The 18,091-nt window shown below is 42.9% G+C and overlaps 1 protein-coding gene across 1 annotated transcript in view; it reads right to left on the bottom strand.

Annotated features, from left to right (window-relative positions):
- Window positions 1–18,091, bottom strand: part of KCNH4 (potassium voltage-gated channel subfamily H member 4) — a 976,843-nt gene that overhangs the window by 175,515 nt on the left and 783,237 nt on the right. The window contains exon 10 of the mRNA XM_069634470.1: window positions 17,241–17,490. Coding sequence (XP_069490571.1) covers window positions 17,241–17,490 — 250 coding nt within the window. The remainder of the gene's footprint in view (window positions 1–17,240; window positions 17,491–18,091) is intronic.

Here is an 18,091-nt window from a genome sequence, read left to right as displayed (position 1 = left end):
CCTGTCGCATGCGCTTTGCCAAGATGTTTGTGCGCTGTCGCTGCTGCTGCCGCGTCTGTAAAACAAAGTGAGGGAATGGTCCTAGGCCATGATTTGATTTTGATGGTACCTCACTCTGTTGATATTCTATTGAACAAAACCCAAACGCAACACCTCACCTCTGCGCGGTTAACAAGGTATGAACTAATTCTGTTTGCCCCTCACATCCAAATTAAGAGGTGTTGTGTTCTTAATCCGGCTGAACTCTTACCTTTCCCGCAAAACACTGTTTGCAGTGACGAAGAATTACATGACTGCCTGTATACCACTGAACAAGAAACGAAGGGCAGGATAGATCTCATAGATACTCCTTTGGATAATGCAGAAGGGGAGCTGTTTTGCGATGGCTCCTGCTTCAAACTTTCGGATGGTACATCTACAGCTGCTTATGCAGTTACTACATTGAGCAAAGTTGTTGAAACTAAGAGAATTTCGCATAACTTTGCGCAGGCCGCAGAGATTATAGCGTTGACCCGAGCTTGTGAACTCTCCCAAGGGCGTATAGTAAACATATATACTGATAGTCAGTACGCATTTGGGGTGGCTCACAACTTTGGAAGGCTCTGGTCGGAAAGAGGGTTCCTGACCTCACATGGGACCAAGACCCAGCATGGCCCCTTGATAGTACAATTACTCTCGGCACTCTCACTCCCCAAACAGTTAGCGATCATGAAATGTGCAGCACATCGTAAGGTCATAGATGATGTGGGCAAAGGGAACACCTTTGCGGACCTAATAGCCAGACAAACGGCCACAGACCTTAGCACGGACATGTATGCCTGGAGGGAAATGAGAGATGCTTACATAATGGATGAAGGTATTGGGTCTGTGCGAGATATTCAAACTGATGCCACAATAGAAGAATCTAAAAGGTGGCCTGAAGGAATGGGGAAATTGGATGATGAAGGGTGTTGGATGGATACATCCGAAGGAAAATGGTTGCTCCCTGATTCATATGTATTGGCAATGGTTACGATGGCACACGGTCCTACACATGTGTGTGCCCAGCAGATCACGAAAATGTTAGAACAAGTTTGGGTGAATGACAAGATTCTGGAGACTGCGAAGAGGCATGTCCAGAACTGTATGATCTGCTTACAGCACAATGTGGGTAAGGGGACAGTGACTCCAAGGGGAAGCTTTTGGCCCCCTTCTGTTCCCTTCGAGGTCATTCACTTTGATTTTATTGAGATGGAACGATGTAATAATCTGAAATATGTTCTTGTAATTATTTGCGCCTTCAGTAAATGGGTCGAGGCTTTCCCCGTTAAGGATGCTACTGCCATGACCACTGCAAAGATTATGGTAAAAGAATTCTTTCCTCGATTTGGGCTCCCGAGGGTAATTTGGTCGGATAATGGTCCCCACTTTATTGCAGCAGTAATTTTGCAGATATGCACAGCTTTATGTATTGAAAAACGATTTCACTCAGCTAGACATCCTCAAAGTGCTGGGTTGGTGGAAAGACACAATGGTATCTTAAAGAATAAGCTTGCAAAAACATGTGCTGATACCAAACTGAAATGGCCAGATGCCTTACCTATTGTATTATTAGCTATGCGTACCACACCTCAGACTAAAACCGGGCTTTCTCCATTTGAGGTAGTGATGGGGAGACCTGCTAACATTTGGGGTCTCCCGAAACCTAAAGCCCTGAGAGAGGTGGAAAATGTATTGCTTGTAGACTACTGTAACCAGTTAACTAAAAACCTGTATTTCATTTATCACCAGGTGCACTCAGCTTTACCTGTACGGTTCATGGGCCCAGGACACGATATACAGCCTGGAAGTTGGGTCCTAGTGAAGGCCTACAAGAGGTCTTCCTGTCTCGCGCCTCGCTGGCGGGGACCCTACCAGGTGCTACTGATCACCAGGACAGCAGTGCGGGTGGCTGGAAAGAAGCACTGGATCCACGCGACGCATGTCAAGAAACTTCCTCACCCGACGCCACACGTTACAGAAGAAGCAGAACCCCTCGCTGATGCTACAGTCTCTGATCTTGGAGTAGCAAACAGCGCTGTGAGTGCGTCGGAGAATTTCTCTGAGCCCGAGGAGCTTGGGGAACAGTCCATTTTGTCTCCGCACTCTCTTGAAAAATCACGTCCGGAAAACACTGTTTCAAGCTCTGCAACTTCCGTTGCCTCCGATACGTCGCTTCCCTCAGGAAGTGACGACACCTTATTTCCGGATCAGACAATTTTGGGTACCATCAGGTACAACCTTCGACGAAGGAAATAGAACTACGGCACGGGTTTTTCCGTGCATCTGGAAAAAGGAAGTGATTGGAAGTTTTCCTTTTTATGCGAAAGTTCTGTTGAACAAAAGGGATTCTGCTGGCTAGGGTTGGGAAGGACTAAGAAATCGCGCGACCGTAGCGTCGCCAGCAACGAACATTGGGAACGTCGATTGAGGAACTACAATGCCTGCCACCTCCGCTGCTGCTCCCCGCACTGGACTTGTGAATAAGGGGGTGACCAACTTGGACAATGAACAATGTGCCTGGGCCCCGAAAACGTACTGCTGTGTTTTGATAATGATAATTGTTGTTTTTGCAACTGCTGCTGTAGGACTTTGGTATTTTGAAGAAATCTATCCTCTGAAACCTTTACTACCGACCGAGATTGTACCAACTGTTTTGACTCCCTCTGTACACCTTCACACTCTGTCCCCTAGAGACTCCCAACATAGACAAAAGTATCATAATAACACGCTAATGATAGTAATGAATGCAACTCATGCCATTTTTAATAAGAGTAATTGTTGGATTTGTACACATTTACCGCAACATGGGAACAAGGGACTGGGATGATATATACATCCCTTACCTTTAACGACTGCTTGCTATGCCTCTCTTAGAGCACTATTATTTGGCCGATGGAATGATAGCATCTCAGGGAACTTTGATGGAACTAATCTGAATGATTTCGAGAAATGTGAATTGACTCCCCTGGGATGCTCGCTTTTTGCAAATAGAAGTAAACCTAACGTCGCTTCTATTAGGCCGTCTGATAAACTATCTCTTCCTTTTCAAACTCTAATTTCCTTTAAAATGGTTCCGATAGGCAGTAAGGACGCCGTACTCCTTCTTATTCTATAAATCATAGCCCTGACTCGGTCCCCTTTTGTGTACAAAGAAATGGCACTAGGCCAATGGGAGATTTTGAAGGTTGTAGGAACATTGTAAATCTGACTGGAGAAAACAGGCCTCTGTATGTAGGAGGGCCTGTTTATTTTGTTTGTGGTAGTTTAGCATTTCCCTGGTTGCCCAAGGATTGGCAGGGAACCTGTTATTTAGGAATATTATTACCCGGGGTATTTGTAGCTAGTACATTGGAGGTTTCTAAGGCTCGCCCAAGGCGGGACAAGAACAGAGATACCCCTGGGCAAGTATTGGGAGATATAGCGAAATCAGTTGTGCCCTTTTGGGGACAAATAACAAACTCAGAAAACATTAGGGGATTAGCAAGGGTACTGGAGAGAACGATCAACCGGACAACGGACATACTCTACAATATGACCTTAGAGCAAAAAGCAATAAGATTGGTAGCGCTCCAAAATCGCAGGGCATTAGATGTCATTTTGGCAGAACGAGGTGGAGTATGCAAATTAGTGGGGTCCGCTTGCTGTGTTTTCGTACCAGATTCCTCGCCAACAATTTTTAAAGCAATGCAGAACTTGCATACTCTTAGTTCTGAAGTACATATCCCTGTAGGAGACTGGAATTTTAGCACTTGGTTCTGGGATTCTTTACGATCTTGGGGTTGGAAGGTGCTTTCTGTTATTCTGGTTATTTTGGGGATCCTGCTATTTCTTTGTTGCTGTTTTCAATGTCTTCCAAGTATATGTGGAATGCTAGGGGGATGTTGTGCCCAAGCAGTGAGCACAATAGGGCATAAAATATATGCCCCAGATACAGCATCTAAAGAATTCGTGTTACAAGAGGTTTTGATGAACGACCTAATGGCTATAGACATTACAGACAACGATTCGGGATCTATGGATGACAACATATGGAGTTATTTTCAAAAGTATTAGAAATGATGTTAGCACTTGGCATAGGCCAAAAGGAGGGTCTGCTGGAATCGAAATAATATTATGCCTCCTATTGCAGTATTTGAATGCGTGTTGGCCTACGCCAAGTTGTCTAAAATATCGTGTAAATAGATTCCGCGGCAAGGTCTTGACCTTAACTAAAATTGTGTAAGTCGCCATCTTGGATTTAGCCGCCATTTTAGGTTCTCTTGTAATGTGGAAGTCACCCTGAACATCAAAATGGAGGCCGAATGACATTCCGAGTGAGATTCTGACCGTTGTGACCTCCGCACACATGAATAAGTAATATGCCTGCAGGCCACTTGTTGGGGTCGCGAACTGAGACCTTGTCCTATCCCTGACCTATGTGTAAATGAACAACTGTATCAGCGGAACTGATCAAAATGCATACATTATGGGATTGACCTGGCAAGGAACCCTAGGCCTGGTCTTAAGAATGGTTAACCCGCGAAGGGGTTGGCCAGAGCTGGATAAAGAGTATAAAAACACAAGTATTCCAATGTACGGTCTCTCTTACTAACGCAGTGAACTCTCGTTGAAGTTCGTTATGTTACTCTCAGAGCCGAATAGCTATCCGTTTGTCAATTGACTTTTTGGTAACTGTTGTAGCTTTTAAATAAAGCACTTTGTATGTTCTTTGTAACCTGTGTTGGTGTGTTTCCTTTGGGCTCCCCAGCCTCATATCAATTTCTTTGTTTTCACAGTACGGCCCTATGGCTTTGCCAAATGAATATCATTGCAGCAGTTGAGGGATTTTTGTGACATGGACAAAACTAGAGGGTCATGCGATACGTAAAGGCCTACTTTCTAAAACATTCCTCTGATGAGATGTCGGCAGCCCGCCCATGATCCCCCACCATTGACTCTGCCGCCCGGGGCCTATGTGAGTCCAATGTTGCAGGCACCTTGATAAACTGTGTGTGAGTTCAAGGCAAGTCACTGAAGTGGGAATGCTTTGGGTAGGTGCGTCATTTTAGCCAAGAGCACAGGATCCCTTTCAGAAAAATGAGGCTGTCTGCACTGTCACTAGATGCACACAGCAACTCAAGTAAATTCATTCTCCTTGTAACCAGTATATCCTCTGGGGACAGCTTTGCTATAGACTCAGTTAACCTTTCCAGGTTTTGGGGAATGTACAATACATGAAGACAGAGCATCACAGAAAATATCGGTATCAGGTAATAATGTCCCCATACATGATGTCCCCATCCATAATGTTGCTGGAAAAAGCCATTGGCGACATTATATACGGTGACATTATGCATGGGGACAGGATGTGGGGATGTCCCCTGCTCCCCTTGTAAAAAAGAAAAGCAAAAAACAGCGACTGTTTGTCAGGAGACATTTTTGCAGGGACATTATTACATGGAACCAAAATATCTAGCAGAGTTCCTTTGCAGATCACAGCAGTTTCAGTAACTCAGGTTGGGAATAGACAACTATGTGGATCTGCTTTTATACTGTGTTGTAGTGACATAAAATGTTTGAACACAGGGAGCAAAACTGCCATTCACTAGATGTTCTTGCCTCAACTTTCAGAGAAACCAGCAAAATCTGTGCTGAGGCATCCTGGGAACACACTAACCTGGTTTTAGAGTTCGGAAGGCCGAAGGATGAGATACTATGGGCCTGATTCACGGGTGCGTTCTATAATATCACAATCCCTTAGGAAAACGCTCCGTGAATCAGGCCCTATATTTTTTCACTTTCTTCAAATTAAACTCGACAACCCAGTTCAATGTACAAGCCCAGTTTAATTTCGAGATTACATTTAAGAATCAGCAGGAGCCTGAAGGAAAATAAAAAATGACATATGAAGAAAAAAAAACTATACCATGCGTACACGTGTGGGGCTGGATTGTGTCATAAAGCACAGAGGCTTGAATGTGAATGCAATGGGTTACTGTTGGTTTAGCATACAGTAGGGTAGCACATTGCAGATTTCAAACATGGTTAAATACGTTTTGGAAGACCATGAGAATTGAACTGTATTAATTAGTTCCGGTCAGTGTTGGTTTACAGCAGGGTTGTCCAACTTCAGGCCTCGAGGGCTGGAACACTGACTGGTTTTCAGAATATCCCTCATTGATATTCATGAGAAAAATATGCATACATTTAGAATTATTGCATGTAGATTTATCTTATGAATATTAATGAGGGCAGGCTGGAAATACAATCTGGATCCGGCCCTCGATGCCTGGAGTTGCACAATCCTGATTTACAGTATTTTGTTTAGCTGCGACTGCCAGAATTGCACAAACAAGCACTCGCTCCCTCTCCTACCCCAAAGTTATGCCAGTGCTTTCTATAGTTAGCGGGTTTGGGCAAAGTATTGCACATTGAACCTAAATGCAGAGTAAATGAGCACATCTCTTATTTCCATGTACAGTTATGGCATTTGCTTCAGCATGGCGAAAGCAAGGAGCCAAGGTAGCAAAGGAGTGGCACAACATGTGCTTCTGTCTGGTGCTTTCACGGCTTATACAATATGCAGTTTGGTGGTGGCACTCTTCGCTCATCCGAATCATTGCATGAAGGATAGATAACCTGCCTCAACATAAGGGCTGTATAATTAAACATTTTGCTGGATTTCCCATGCATTCACAGCCTAGACAATGTGCAGTCAGTTCAAAAAATGAGTGCATAAGAGGACTTTTCAGAGTCCACCAAAATATTGGTAGGCTCATGGGACTGCGTCTGAGCTATGGAAGCTGACTGCAATACTGCAATACTGCAATACTGCTAGCCACTTCAGTCACTCTGTAACAGCTTCTTTCTAGAGTAGCCAGACAAAAATAACGCGGTAGTGTTACCTTACCCCCACAACACCCCATTGCTGAATCAATCTGTGTAAGAGGTTGAAGTAAACCAATGGACCACATAATATATGGATCAGTCAAGTAATCAGAACTTGCAGCAAGTAGCTAATTCTAAATACATTGACATAGTTCCATGACGCCCAAATTAAAAACAGACGCATTTCTTCAACTTTTAATGGCCGTCACCATGGCTTTCTTCAGTTTTAAATTCAACAGTTGCGCACGCCCTTGACATTCCTTCAGCGTCCATTAAGAGCTCCACGTTTGTTACCTCGCCAAGTAGCTCATTTATATATGTAAAGACTAGTGTGAAAGCCCGTGTACACATGCCAAAGTGCGTGAGGAGAAACATTTTCAGAGTGTTAATATGTTAGTCCTAAGGCAACAGCTCCTTCTAGTGGTGACAACAGGCAAAGCGGGCAGTCTCTACTGCGCATGACTGCATCGGACAAACATACATCTGGCTTTTTACTATATTGTATGATGATGAACAGTGCAGCTGTCCAAAAGGTACTCACCCAGGGAGGATGTCATGTCCTCCTTTAAGGTATTAAAATATACAGGACTTCGTAAGTGCATTATCAGTGATGCATGTCCAATAGAGGCGAGGGGGGAGCAGCAAGGAATGGGAAGTAAAGCGTGATGAGTACGCACGTGGAGAATAAAGAAGGTAATGAATACTCTTGGCTCTGTGTATATCTTTCTGCACCTTCGCCTGACGCAAAATCCACTTGCTCTTACCTCTGTTGTGTCAACACACGGTGAGCGGATTTCTGCTCACAAAATGAGGTGCAAGACTGATACAAAAAGCCATGTGCAAAGTCAGGGCACGGCAGACTCAACCGCGGGCTAACATTATGTAATGGCTAACCGTTTTGGCCAAAAAATGTAGAAAGAAAATGCTGAATGCGCATTTTCTGCCATGGGGAAAAATAACGAATTCCCATAATGTCGAACAAGGGGAGTGAGGGTTGATGGGGTGTCCCGCGCTCCCCTTGTTCGACATTATGGGAATTCGGGGGTTGCGGGTTGTCCCCCGCTTCCATAACAAGGAAAGCGGAGGGAAACGAAAGTAAAAAAAAAAAAACAAAAAACGGACCCGGCGATGAGAAGATTTGCACGTCACGCTTTTCTGCCCATTCATTTCGGCTACGAACATTTCACAGAGATCCAGAGCTAACATGATGCCACACAAGGGAACTCGGAGGGTTGTGTAAATTCAATAGCCTTTATGCACAATCCGGGCATGGCTGGTTCATTCGACAGAGATGGCAACATCACAATTCTTCATGCCTAAACTACCTTCTACCATGCAGCCCCAAACACAACCCTCTTCCGCAAAGACTAGTACAGGTGGCCAGGCTTACAAACGTCATGCCAGAGATTGGCACAGCTTTTCAAGGATTTAGCGCAAGCCATTCGCCGTACTTGGTAACCAAGTGACGCCCTAAGTCGCTAGCTCCTTGGCGTCTAGTTGTACGCAGTCTGATACAGGCCATTGCCATTCCACCATGTGCAGATATGCTTCAAGAATTTTGAAAATATGTGTTGCTAGCAAAAAACAAACTAAATAGTTAACTAAAAGTAAAACCACAGATATCAGGGCCAAATGCTCATGAAATGAGCGATAATGAGGCAGCCTCTGTGTACATGTCAGCAGGTAATACATTTGTTTAAGGGTTATGAACCGTATGTTTAAAATAAAATCACAAAAAATGTCCAGTTATTTTAGGTAAATATGGAACAAAAATGATTTCTTGTTTGAATGCAAATAGTGACACTTGGTATTGTGTGGAATCACGTTCACAACAATGTGCATAACGCACACAGGAATCCACGGCCAAGGAGCAGAATTCCTACAAAAGAAAATAACGATTTACCAAATGACAAGAACACTCAGATCAAGCACCGGCATCCGCCTGGAACCAAAACCTTACACAAGGAAAAAGCTAGCAGGATCCTCCTCCGACCTGGCAGCAAAAGCTTGGAACACCCTTCCGGAAGACATACGATATACAAAGGACCACCTAAAATTCAGGAAACTACTCAACACCTGGCTGTTCGCCAGAGAACCAGAATGAATCCGATACCTCCAAAGCCAAACCCCCTCGCTAGGCTAAACCCAAGGGACAGAGACCAATGCTAGAGACGAAGGTGCACGAAACACTAGCTAACACCCGACAGGACAGGGAGCGTCTAGCATTCATAGGGAGGGGACCACCCCTTAGGTGCTCAGGGAGACAATGCAAGGCAGAGTCCTCTTATGACCAAAAAATAAATAAATAAACAACTGATAACCTTAGCAAACTTAACCCTGGTTGGGGGAGGCCCTCACCCCCTGTCCCTCCCACAGATCACTAGACAGCCTCAGAGATAGTCAGATGCCTGAAAGAACAAGATAACCCCACTTACCCATCCACTAAAACCTCAACTCTTGGCACACACCTCTCAAACGCTAAACAAACGCAACCACTCTCCGGCAACGCAAACAGCAAGCACTTCACTACACTGCAACAACAAAACACACTACACATAGTCTCGCACAACAGTACATGGGAGCCCACATATCTGGAAACCGCACCCATGCTCAGCAAACGGTGGTAACCGAACTGAAGCTGCCAACAGGACACCACAAATCTTTCTATATCTTTATCCCGCTACACCCTATTAACTGTTCCTACCCTCTTAACTTTCAGATCCGCCAGAGGGCCAGGGGACCACTCCGCTGGTGATAGTGCGCGGTATAAATACCCTTTAACATAACATAACATAACATGGCCGTGTAAGAAAGTCAACGATAAACTTATTATTACCTGGTACATTTCGCAAATATAAATGATGATCTGGTTGAAATCTGGTACTAAGTGTGTGCTCTAGCACCTTGAAGCATCTCATTTGCTCAATGGAATTACCAATAATGATCTCAGACCCAAATAACTGTACAGACGCAAAGAATATGGCAAAGTACTACTTTACTATCAGCTCAAATAAAGTAGGGCAATCTGGCGAAAAACAACCAGTAGTACATGCACTCACATTTAGGTTTCGATTATACAGAGGCTTTATATCTCAATATGTGTCATCTATGACATCATCATATGTTGCAAACTGTAAAACATATTGAAGGGAGGGATTGTTTAAGGGAACATACCTATATATCATATAAGGATTCGTGATATCACTGGATGCCCCGTATCTGGTAGGTATGCTTTGACCCACCTCTGAAAACATATAATACAGATTATAACAGAATAACAGCAGCGGGTTGGCCTGTGCAATATTCTATAGCATGTTGATACATAGACCCTCTGATTGGTTGGCATTCTCTCCCAACATTGGACTTTTGGCTTCTTAGCAGCACGTAAGCAAAACGAAACTCAGGTGCAGAGAGCAATGTCAGACTACTACCCACTTGCCCAATTAGTCTACCATCTCTCATCGGTCAGGCCCCAAGCCAAGGCTTCTTATTTGTAGTTGACCTTGCAGCCTGCTCTCTGTTCTGGGACTTTCAAGGGAGTGTAGATGGTACAAAGTCCTTTCATCGCCTGCCTGTTCATCCCCAGGCTTTTTAATGCGCACATACCATCGAATGTGCTGATCAAATTTTTTAGGGGGGTCGGAATGGGCAGATAAGAGTTTGGGCGGGTGGGCAATAGCAAATAATAAGTTTGGGAAAAGGGCTTGGGGGGTACCCCCCAAAATAAAAACTAGAAAAAAAAGGATCAGCACATTCTATGGAATGTGCACGTTAAAAAGCCTGGGGATGAACAGGCAGGCGATAAAATTACATGGAACTGTGTAGATACACCATGAACTTTGTCTAGAACTTAATGAATAGCCCCTGTTTCCAAATTCTGAGTCACAAGGGAGGAGACCACGATTTTGGCCATTTCAACCTTTTATTTACTGCTATTTAATTAAATTAGGATGGGTTTCATTACTCATCTTGGCCTCTGGAGACTTCATCACTCCACCTTATGCTTTTCGCATCATTGACTGTCCAGTACTTCGCATTTGCAGATGTTTTCTTCTTTGCTTAATCTAAGAGAAATATGTCTTACATACATGACTTATCCTCTTAACTCCCTTTGTGCTTTGCAAATATTTACTTGATGTGGCATCCTTGATCCTAGGCCAAAAGACTCCTCTTTGTTCCTCCTATGAAGCTGGTTTTGCAGCGTCTCCTAACTCCGCAGCCCTGGTCTGTCTCTGAGTTAGCTTGACTGGTTTTAACACAAGTCTGATATCCATCTTTTTCTCATGGCTGCTTCAGTCACATTATATTTTCTTCTGCAGTAAGCCTCTATATGTCTCATCTACCTTGTGTTTCTGCATATGTACATTCACTTCATCTCTTCTCACTTATTCCTTTGGTGCACATGATTTCTTCGTATCCGATTACATGTTTCTCTTATCACTCCAGTTACATCTTTATTCTTTAAGTATTTGCATATCGTTTCAGTGCGTCTTTGTGTCTTTCCTTCATGACATCAGTCTGCCCACGTCTGATTTCACTTATATATCCTCAATTTCCAATGGTGTGTGCAGACATCCTCCCATCCTTTCAGTGTGAGGGCACATTTGATACGGTTGTCTTAGTGCATTTCATCTCTCATACACTCGATGCAGTATTGGGACTATACCTGGTGTTCCACATAGCGCACTTCTCCTGCTGTTCCAATATGATGGAGGTGAGGGGATGGGATAAAAAAGACTGATTTAGAAAGATGGCTCGGAGAACACTCCGAGTGGTCTTTCGAAATTGAGCTGTCAGCCCGACAGGTGTGCGCAGGGGCTGACTGGCATGGCGGGACCCGGGACCTGGAGGAGGAGTCATTGGAGCCAGAGGTGAGTGTGTGAGTGAATGTCTGTGTGTGTGTGTGTATGTAAAAGGAATGTTTGTGAAGGGGTAGGGGCAGGGGGAAAATGTAACTGGTTGCATGTTTGCGTGTGTATGAATGTGGTCTGAATCTGGTAGGGGATTGAGTGAGTATGCTTGGGGTGAGAGGAGACGGTAAGGGGGCGGGAGCAAGGAGGAAACTGGAGCTTTGGGGGGGTGAACCCCCCCGATTTCATGTTAGTTCGGTTTTTTGAGGGCCGCACAAAATCAACCTAAATAAATCAGTATTTTTTAAGTGCGGCCTTCAAAAAGCAGACATTTCGTTACGTAGCTATTCCAAACAGATAAAGTATAATATTGCAATTTAAGAACAATCCTGAAATGTATAAAGCGAGTAAATTATAGAAAGCAAATGGCTAGACATCTTTCAACAAAATGCCAACTGCAGAAGCATGAAATTACCACTGAAAAGACAGGTATACGTGACACATTCATATTATATTCCGACATCGAATGAACAATAGAAGAAATGATTCATTCTAATCAACAATCTTCCAATGATAAGTTGATAGGCGCAAGACTGCTGTGATCAATGGGACCGGTCTCCAGATGGAGAAATAATCTTCAGGTAAGAGTTGCGAAACAGCCATCACTGATGAATCACATGTAACTAGAAGCATGATCATGTGATGCCCACATACTCGATTTCTAGCATAACATGCAAGCAAACTGTTTGGTCACCACTATGTCGCTGTGTAAAAACGTGTGGTGGAGGGGCACCATGGATTTAAGTGGGCCAGGGCTATTTAGGATGAAGTCCCACCAGTCTCCAAAATTAGCTCTGGAGCCCGGGGCTCTCGGCTGCCCATAAGCAGCCCATGTTATTTATTTACTGTGAGTGCTTTCGGCCTGCCAATGCAAGGGCCCCATCTCACCCACATGCAGTCCATGTGATTTTATTCCATGCGTTCTATGTCTGGGAATGCACGTAACTTGCAGTAAACAAGTGCAACTGAGCAGGGCTGCCACAAGATGAGTTCTAGGGGCACAAAACTCCCCTGGCCTCTCTGGGCGGAGGTGTGCCCTGCCGATCCCATCTCGGCTGTCATATACAAAAACTATCAAAGCATATGTGGCACCTGGAAACACTTGTGCATAGGCGCCACACAAATGTCTAATAAAATAAAAATTAAAATAAAATACTTCTCTGTTTATGCACATTTTTCAGCACACACGTTACAGGGCATCACTGCATGATCACTGGTGGCATCAGGCCTGTGTTCGCTACTCGCTCAGGCCATGACCATGTCATTCCCCTTCATTGGCACCGAAAACTCGAGCAGGGCCCTGACAGGGTAATAGCTGGCTACAAAAGAAGCATGGTTAGCGGCAGCTCCTATTGTGTCCCTCAGTTGCGCTTTGCACACTAAGACCACTGCTCTGCCGCCTTAAGCTCTGCTTCTGGTTCCAAGGATATGATTATCAAGCCTTACTGCTTTTTTCCCCCTCCAAGGCTTTATCTGGCATTGACACAGAAGCTGGTCCAAGAGGATGTATTTCTGTCCTTCCTGTCTGTTGTCGACAACTATGTTTAAATATGATGAACTGATCCTATAATGCACTGTAGTACATCCAGTGTGCATTCACTATAGCACAATGTGTGTAGGATTTCTTTGCTCGGGGTATATAAGAATCAAATGCTTGCATGAAACCCCAAAGAATTTAATTTACAAAATGCAGACTGGATGCAAACAACACGATTGGAGACCATGCTGAGTGACCCAAAATACCTGTTTGTTGGGTTATTTTGGATTTGGGATAGTTGCTGATTGTGACAAGTATATAAATAGGCTCTTTGTTTGTAATGTTATAGTTGAAAGAAAGAATTAACTTCAGTTTGAATTGGTTTCTCTCTACACGTGTTTCACCATCCCATTATTTGTGAATGGACCATCAGGAGAGATTTAGTTTTATATACAAGCATGAAATATTTCCTGAAAAACAAACAAAGGTAAAAAAAATACATCAAGTCAAATTGCATATCCTATTCATTTCTCATAGTGTACCACAGTAGGAATAAATAGAAAAGAAAATGATTATTTTAAAGGTTTCCATAGCTCACCCTGGTTTGGAGGCTGTTGCCTTAAATCCAATAAATGCTTTTTCCAAATTCTTGAATTAGCATGTTTTGCGCATCTCAAATTTTCTTGAATGATTTAACCACTTGTTTTACTTCCCAAAAGCGGGTTGAGCTATGGAAACCTTTAAATAATCATTTTCTTTTCTGTTTATTTATACTTCGGTACACTTTGGGATGGTAAAACACATGTAGATTGAAACCAATTTAAACTTTCAAAAAAAGTACAGAACTAAAACATTAAAATAAAACAATCTATATTGAAGCACAGACTGAAGTTAATTCTTCCTTTCAACTATAACATTACAAACAAAGGGCCTATTTATAAAGTTGTCGCAATCAGCAACTATCCCAAATCCAAAATAACTCAAATATTTTACAGTTGTGAAGCAGTCTCACAACGGGATAAGCAACTATTGCCTGACAATTCTCTTTGATCTATCACACACAATTTCTCTTTTTGGTATCGCCAGGAGCAAGATACTCAAGACTGTCCCCTCTGAACAAACTACATATTTGTTGGGTCTCATGGTGTATTGTTTGGCTAAGGCGGCTCCTCTTTTAGGCCACCCCATAACTATTTTCACCACAACAAACACTCAGGCCACAGCCCCTTGTTAGACTCTCCCACCCGTCTATTTTGCATTCTGCTTGAAGCACTGCATGGCACGATGGTGACAGCTATACCTCATATATGAGGAAAAGCAAAAAAGTGAATACAGACCACACAAATGCAAAACCAAAATGTATAAAAAAGAATATATAAAAAGGAAATGCACTAAAAAGTACTTTGACAAAAGCAAGAGAACAAATAAACAAAATGACATAAAAAAAAAATACAATAAGTACATGTTTGCTGGGTCTCATTGCGTATTGTTTGGATCGGGCGGCACCTCTTTTAAGCTGTCTGTGTCAAATTGTGTCAGAGCCCAAGATATTAGATTTTTATGGATGGTCCGAATATAAGACTGGTGTCAAGGAATACATAAAGACTGTATTATTGTTGGTTGTGTTCAGACCGACCTCCCCGGCTTTTTGAGTTTATGCAAACATTTTAATGTCAAACTGTCAGCTTCTAAGCTTAATATTGTCCTAGACTAATTAGAGCGGATTTGCTGTTATTTTCCTGGAATGATCTTTTGTATATTTCTGACTTGGGAAGTGTCTATCCCATGATTTGTTTCTCTGTTTGTTTATTTTGTTTTTTGGTGTGTTTCTGTTGTTTGTAGTGCCTATACACCTCTGGGTCCTTTGTGTGCTATAGAAATAAATAAACTGAACTAAACTAAAAACTGGATATAAGTTGGTAATACATATTCACATAGCATGAACAAAAAGAATTCATAGAGAACCAGCAAAATTCAAATTCTCATTGAAGCCAAATGGGCTGAGTGATCTCAATCTATCAATCCAATCTTTTTTGTTGGAGCAGACTTTTCTCTATATCGCCTTTTGTGGGGGTAGACTGATAACTTAAAATCTTAATTCGGCTAATGCGTGACATTTCTCAAGAAACTGTCTGAAAAGTGGAAATCTGTATTTCTGGGTGCAGATATTCGACTTACGCTCATAATTTGGAACGTACCTGTTCTGGTAGTTGTACCAATGTAACACATGCCACATGGACATCCTATTGCATAATCAAATATAATGAATGAATTAATTGCTTTCTCCACTGCAACGATTGTAAACAATATCCCCTTTCATAATATTATTTAATTAAATGTATTTGTTTTAGTTTGTAAGAAATTTAACAAATCTCAACATTTAAGAAGGATAGAACACATACATGAAATACGATTTCAACAATCAACAACAACAGCACCAAGTTACACTACAAACATTACACCACTGTTAAATCCTCTAGGTAGAAAACTAAATAAAACATCAATTTATAAAATACATCACTGAAAATTCATCAATGAGATAGAACAGGATGCAAAGTATAAAAGTTGATCTGTATTACAAACAAACAATCCAATAAACAGACATTCAGAGTGGCAATTCTTTGTCAAGAAAGTTCCATCAATCCTTGAAGTGTTTCTTAATTTGTTGCCACAGGCAATTCAATGCAATATGGACTGATTCCGAGTCTGTATTCGGACACAAGTTCCAAAATTAAACCATCTTGATGGAATCATAATGGCTCACAAACTGCCCCAACGCACTCATATAAGTAGGTCCCAGCCTTATAGACCCAGTAAGAACACGCTGTGCAGTTTCTAGTGTATCCTGCAATCTACACATATGGCACATTCTATGCTCAATGGGTATCTTGCATCACCAGCAACAGTAGATGATTAATACACAGCCGAAGCATAATGTTTCAAACCGCCGGACTGGAACTCCGGAGTAAGTATGGTTGCATTCTAAGATATGAGTTACGCTTGCCACATACCTATAATTTTGTAGGGTGTTCAGATGTTCATAATGTTTGGTCCAGTACCATTGTACTACTTTATTCTTATATATATTCTTGATGATCTCAAAGCTAGTACCCCTTTCAAAGTCTGGGGACCAGCCAATACTGGCAAAGCATTCTTAGTTCAACTTTACAAAGCCACATTTTCTGCTTTTACCCATAACCTCTGTATTATAGATGCTGGCTAACATACCCAACAGTGGGAATCGAGGATTCGTTCTAGATTTTATATACATCCTCCCTTTTCGGATCGACACCTGACTGCTGAGCGAAACCAGGCCCAGCTCCAGACATATATATGGCATCGGGGTGGAGGGTGCCAAATTCAGTATTCTCCTCCAGAAGGCACACTCCAAAATGTTGAGCCATTTCAAGTCCCTAATAGCCAGTGCCTCCAACCCGTATAATATGGTGGGGCAGAAACATTGCTTGTAAAGCTTGAGGATACCCCCAATAGAGTAGCTTGCAGTTTGCTTAGAGAATTTATTTATCAATAGAGTAAGTTGGCAGGCTATGCTTTTTCCCCCCTTTTTATTGTTAGGGTAATCCCCATTGCCCTCAGATCCAGGTCCAAATATGAGTAACTCTCCACGTATTCAATATTTCCAAGGTCGCATTTCAGGACAACACAATTTATTTTGCTCATATTAATACAAAGGTCATTTATGTAGGCATTTTGCATGAGGTCAGTAAACTTTGCTTGAACTCCCCTGACCGTAAGGACCAGGTCGTCTGCATATAGCATAGTGGAGACTGAACTGGATCCTACTCTTGCTGGGCAGTCGACCGAGTTCAGTCATGATGGAAGATCCACCAAGTAGAAGTAATATTTATATTTCATGGACACAGGTCCCCATTCTAGCCCTCTAACTCCACCATCACTTCATCATCCGTTTTGTCCATCAACACAAGTTCACAAAGGCCACCTACCGAGAATGGCGAGCACCATGTTGTCCTTCAGCACCTCTAGCGAGCCCGAGCAGACGAAGTAGTTGGCCTGCAGGGCATCTCCTTGCCGCAACAGGTACTCCCCTGGAGCGCAGAAGGAAGTCTTAATGTGCAACGAGAGGGCACGCAGGCAGCCCCGGCTGGCTGACTCAAAAAGCGGCAGCTGCAGTATATCCTTGTTCAGGTGCATGGCGATGTCAGCTCGCAACTCATCTGGGAAGTCTCGCAGCAGCTGCCGGGAAGGAGAAAGATGTGCGTAGGTCAGTTATGTATGGTAAGTAAAAGTACAGATCTCAAGTCTGGCCTGCGTTAGGAGTGAATAGAATCAATGCCAGGTACAAGGCAGGAGTTCCACTTAATTAATGTAACAGAACATAAATGGGATAAAGCAAAACTTCAAGTACCAGAATGCAAAGGCAATACCATAACTGCATGCTAAGTGATATGCGGTGACCCTAATTAAGAGGGGCTCCTTTTCTTCAAATGAGTAATTTGGCAGCATGGAGCCATTACGTGTTGACATACACGTAGGCAGCTCCCGGCTGCCAATGTGTTGCTATTTGAATCTGTACACCGCCTTTTGCCCTGCACTTTTGCACTCCACCATGCAAAGTGAATAATTGCTGCCTGGCATGCTTGCATACCTTTAATTAATTGTGACCGCCTCTTGCCATACTCGAATGGTAAGCTGTGTTCACAATTACAATTGAACAGGCAGGGTTTAATTATAATTGTAAACACTGCATGGCATGCGAGCATGGCAGGCAGCATTTGCAATGGATACAAATGAGGTCTGCATGTTTTATGCGGGTGCAGAAAGCCGGCGGACCCCA

This window comes from Ambystoma mexicanum, chromosome 13, assembly GCF_040938575.1.
Source record: "Ambystoma mexicanum isolate Mex_15411 chromosome 13, UKY_AmexF1_1, whole genome shotgun sequence".
Taxonomy (NCBI): Eukaryota; Metazoa; Chordata; class Amphibia; order Caudata; family Ambystomatidae; genus Ambystoma; species Ambystoma mexicanum.
Note: the sequence above shows the minus strand (reverse complement) of the source record. Positions and strands in the feature narration are given on the sequence as shown.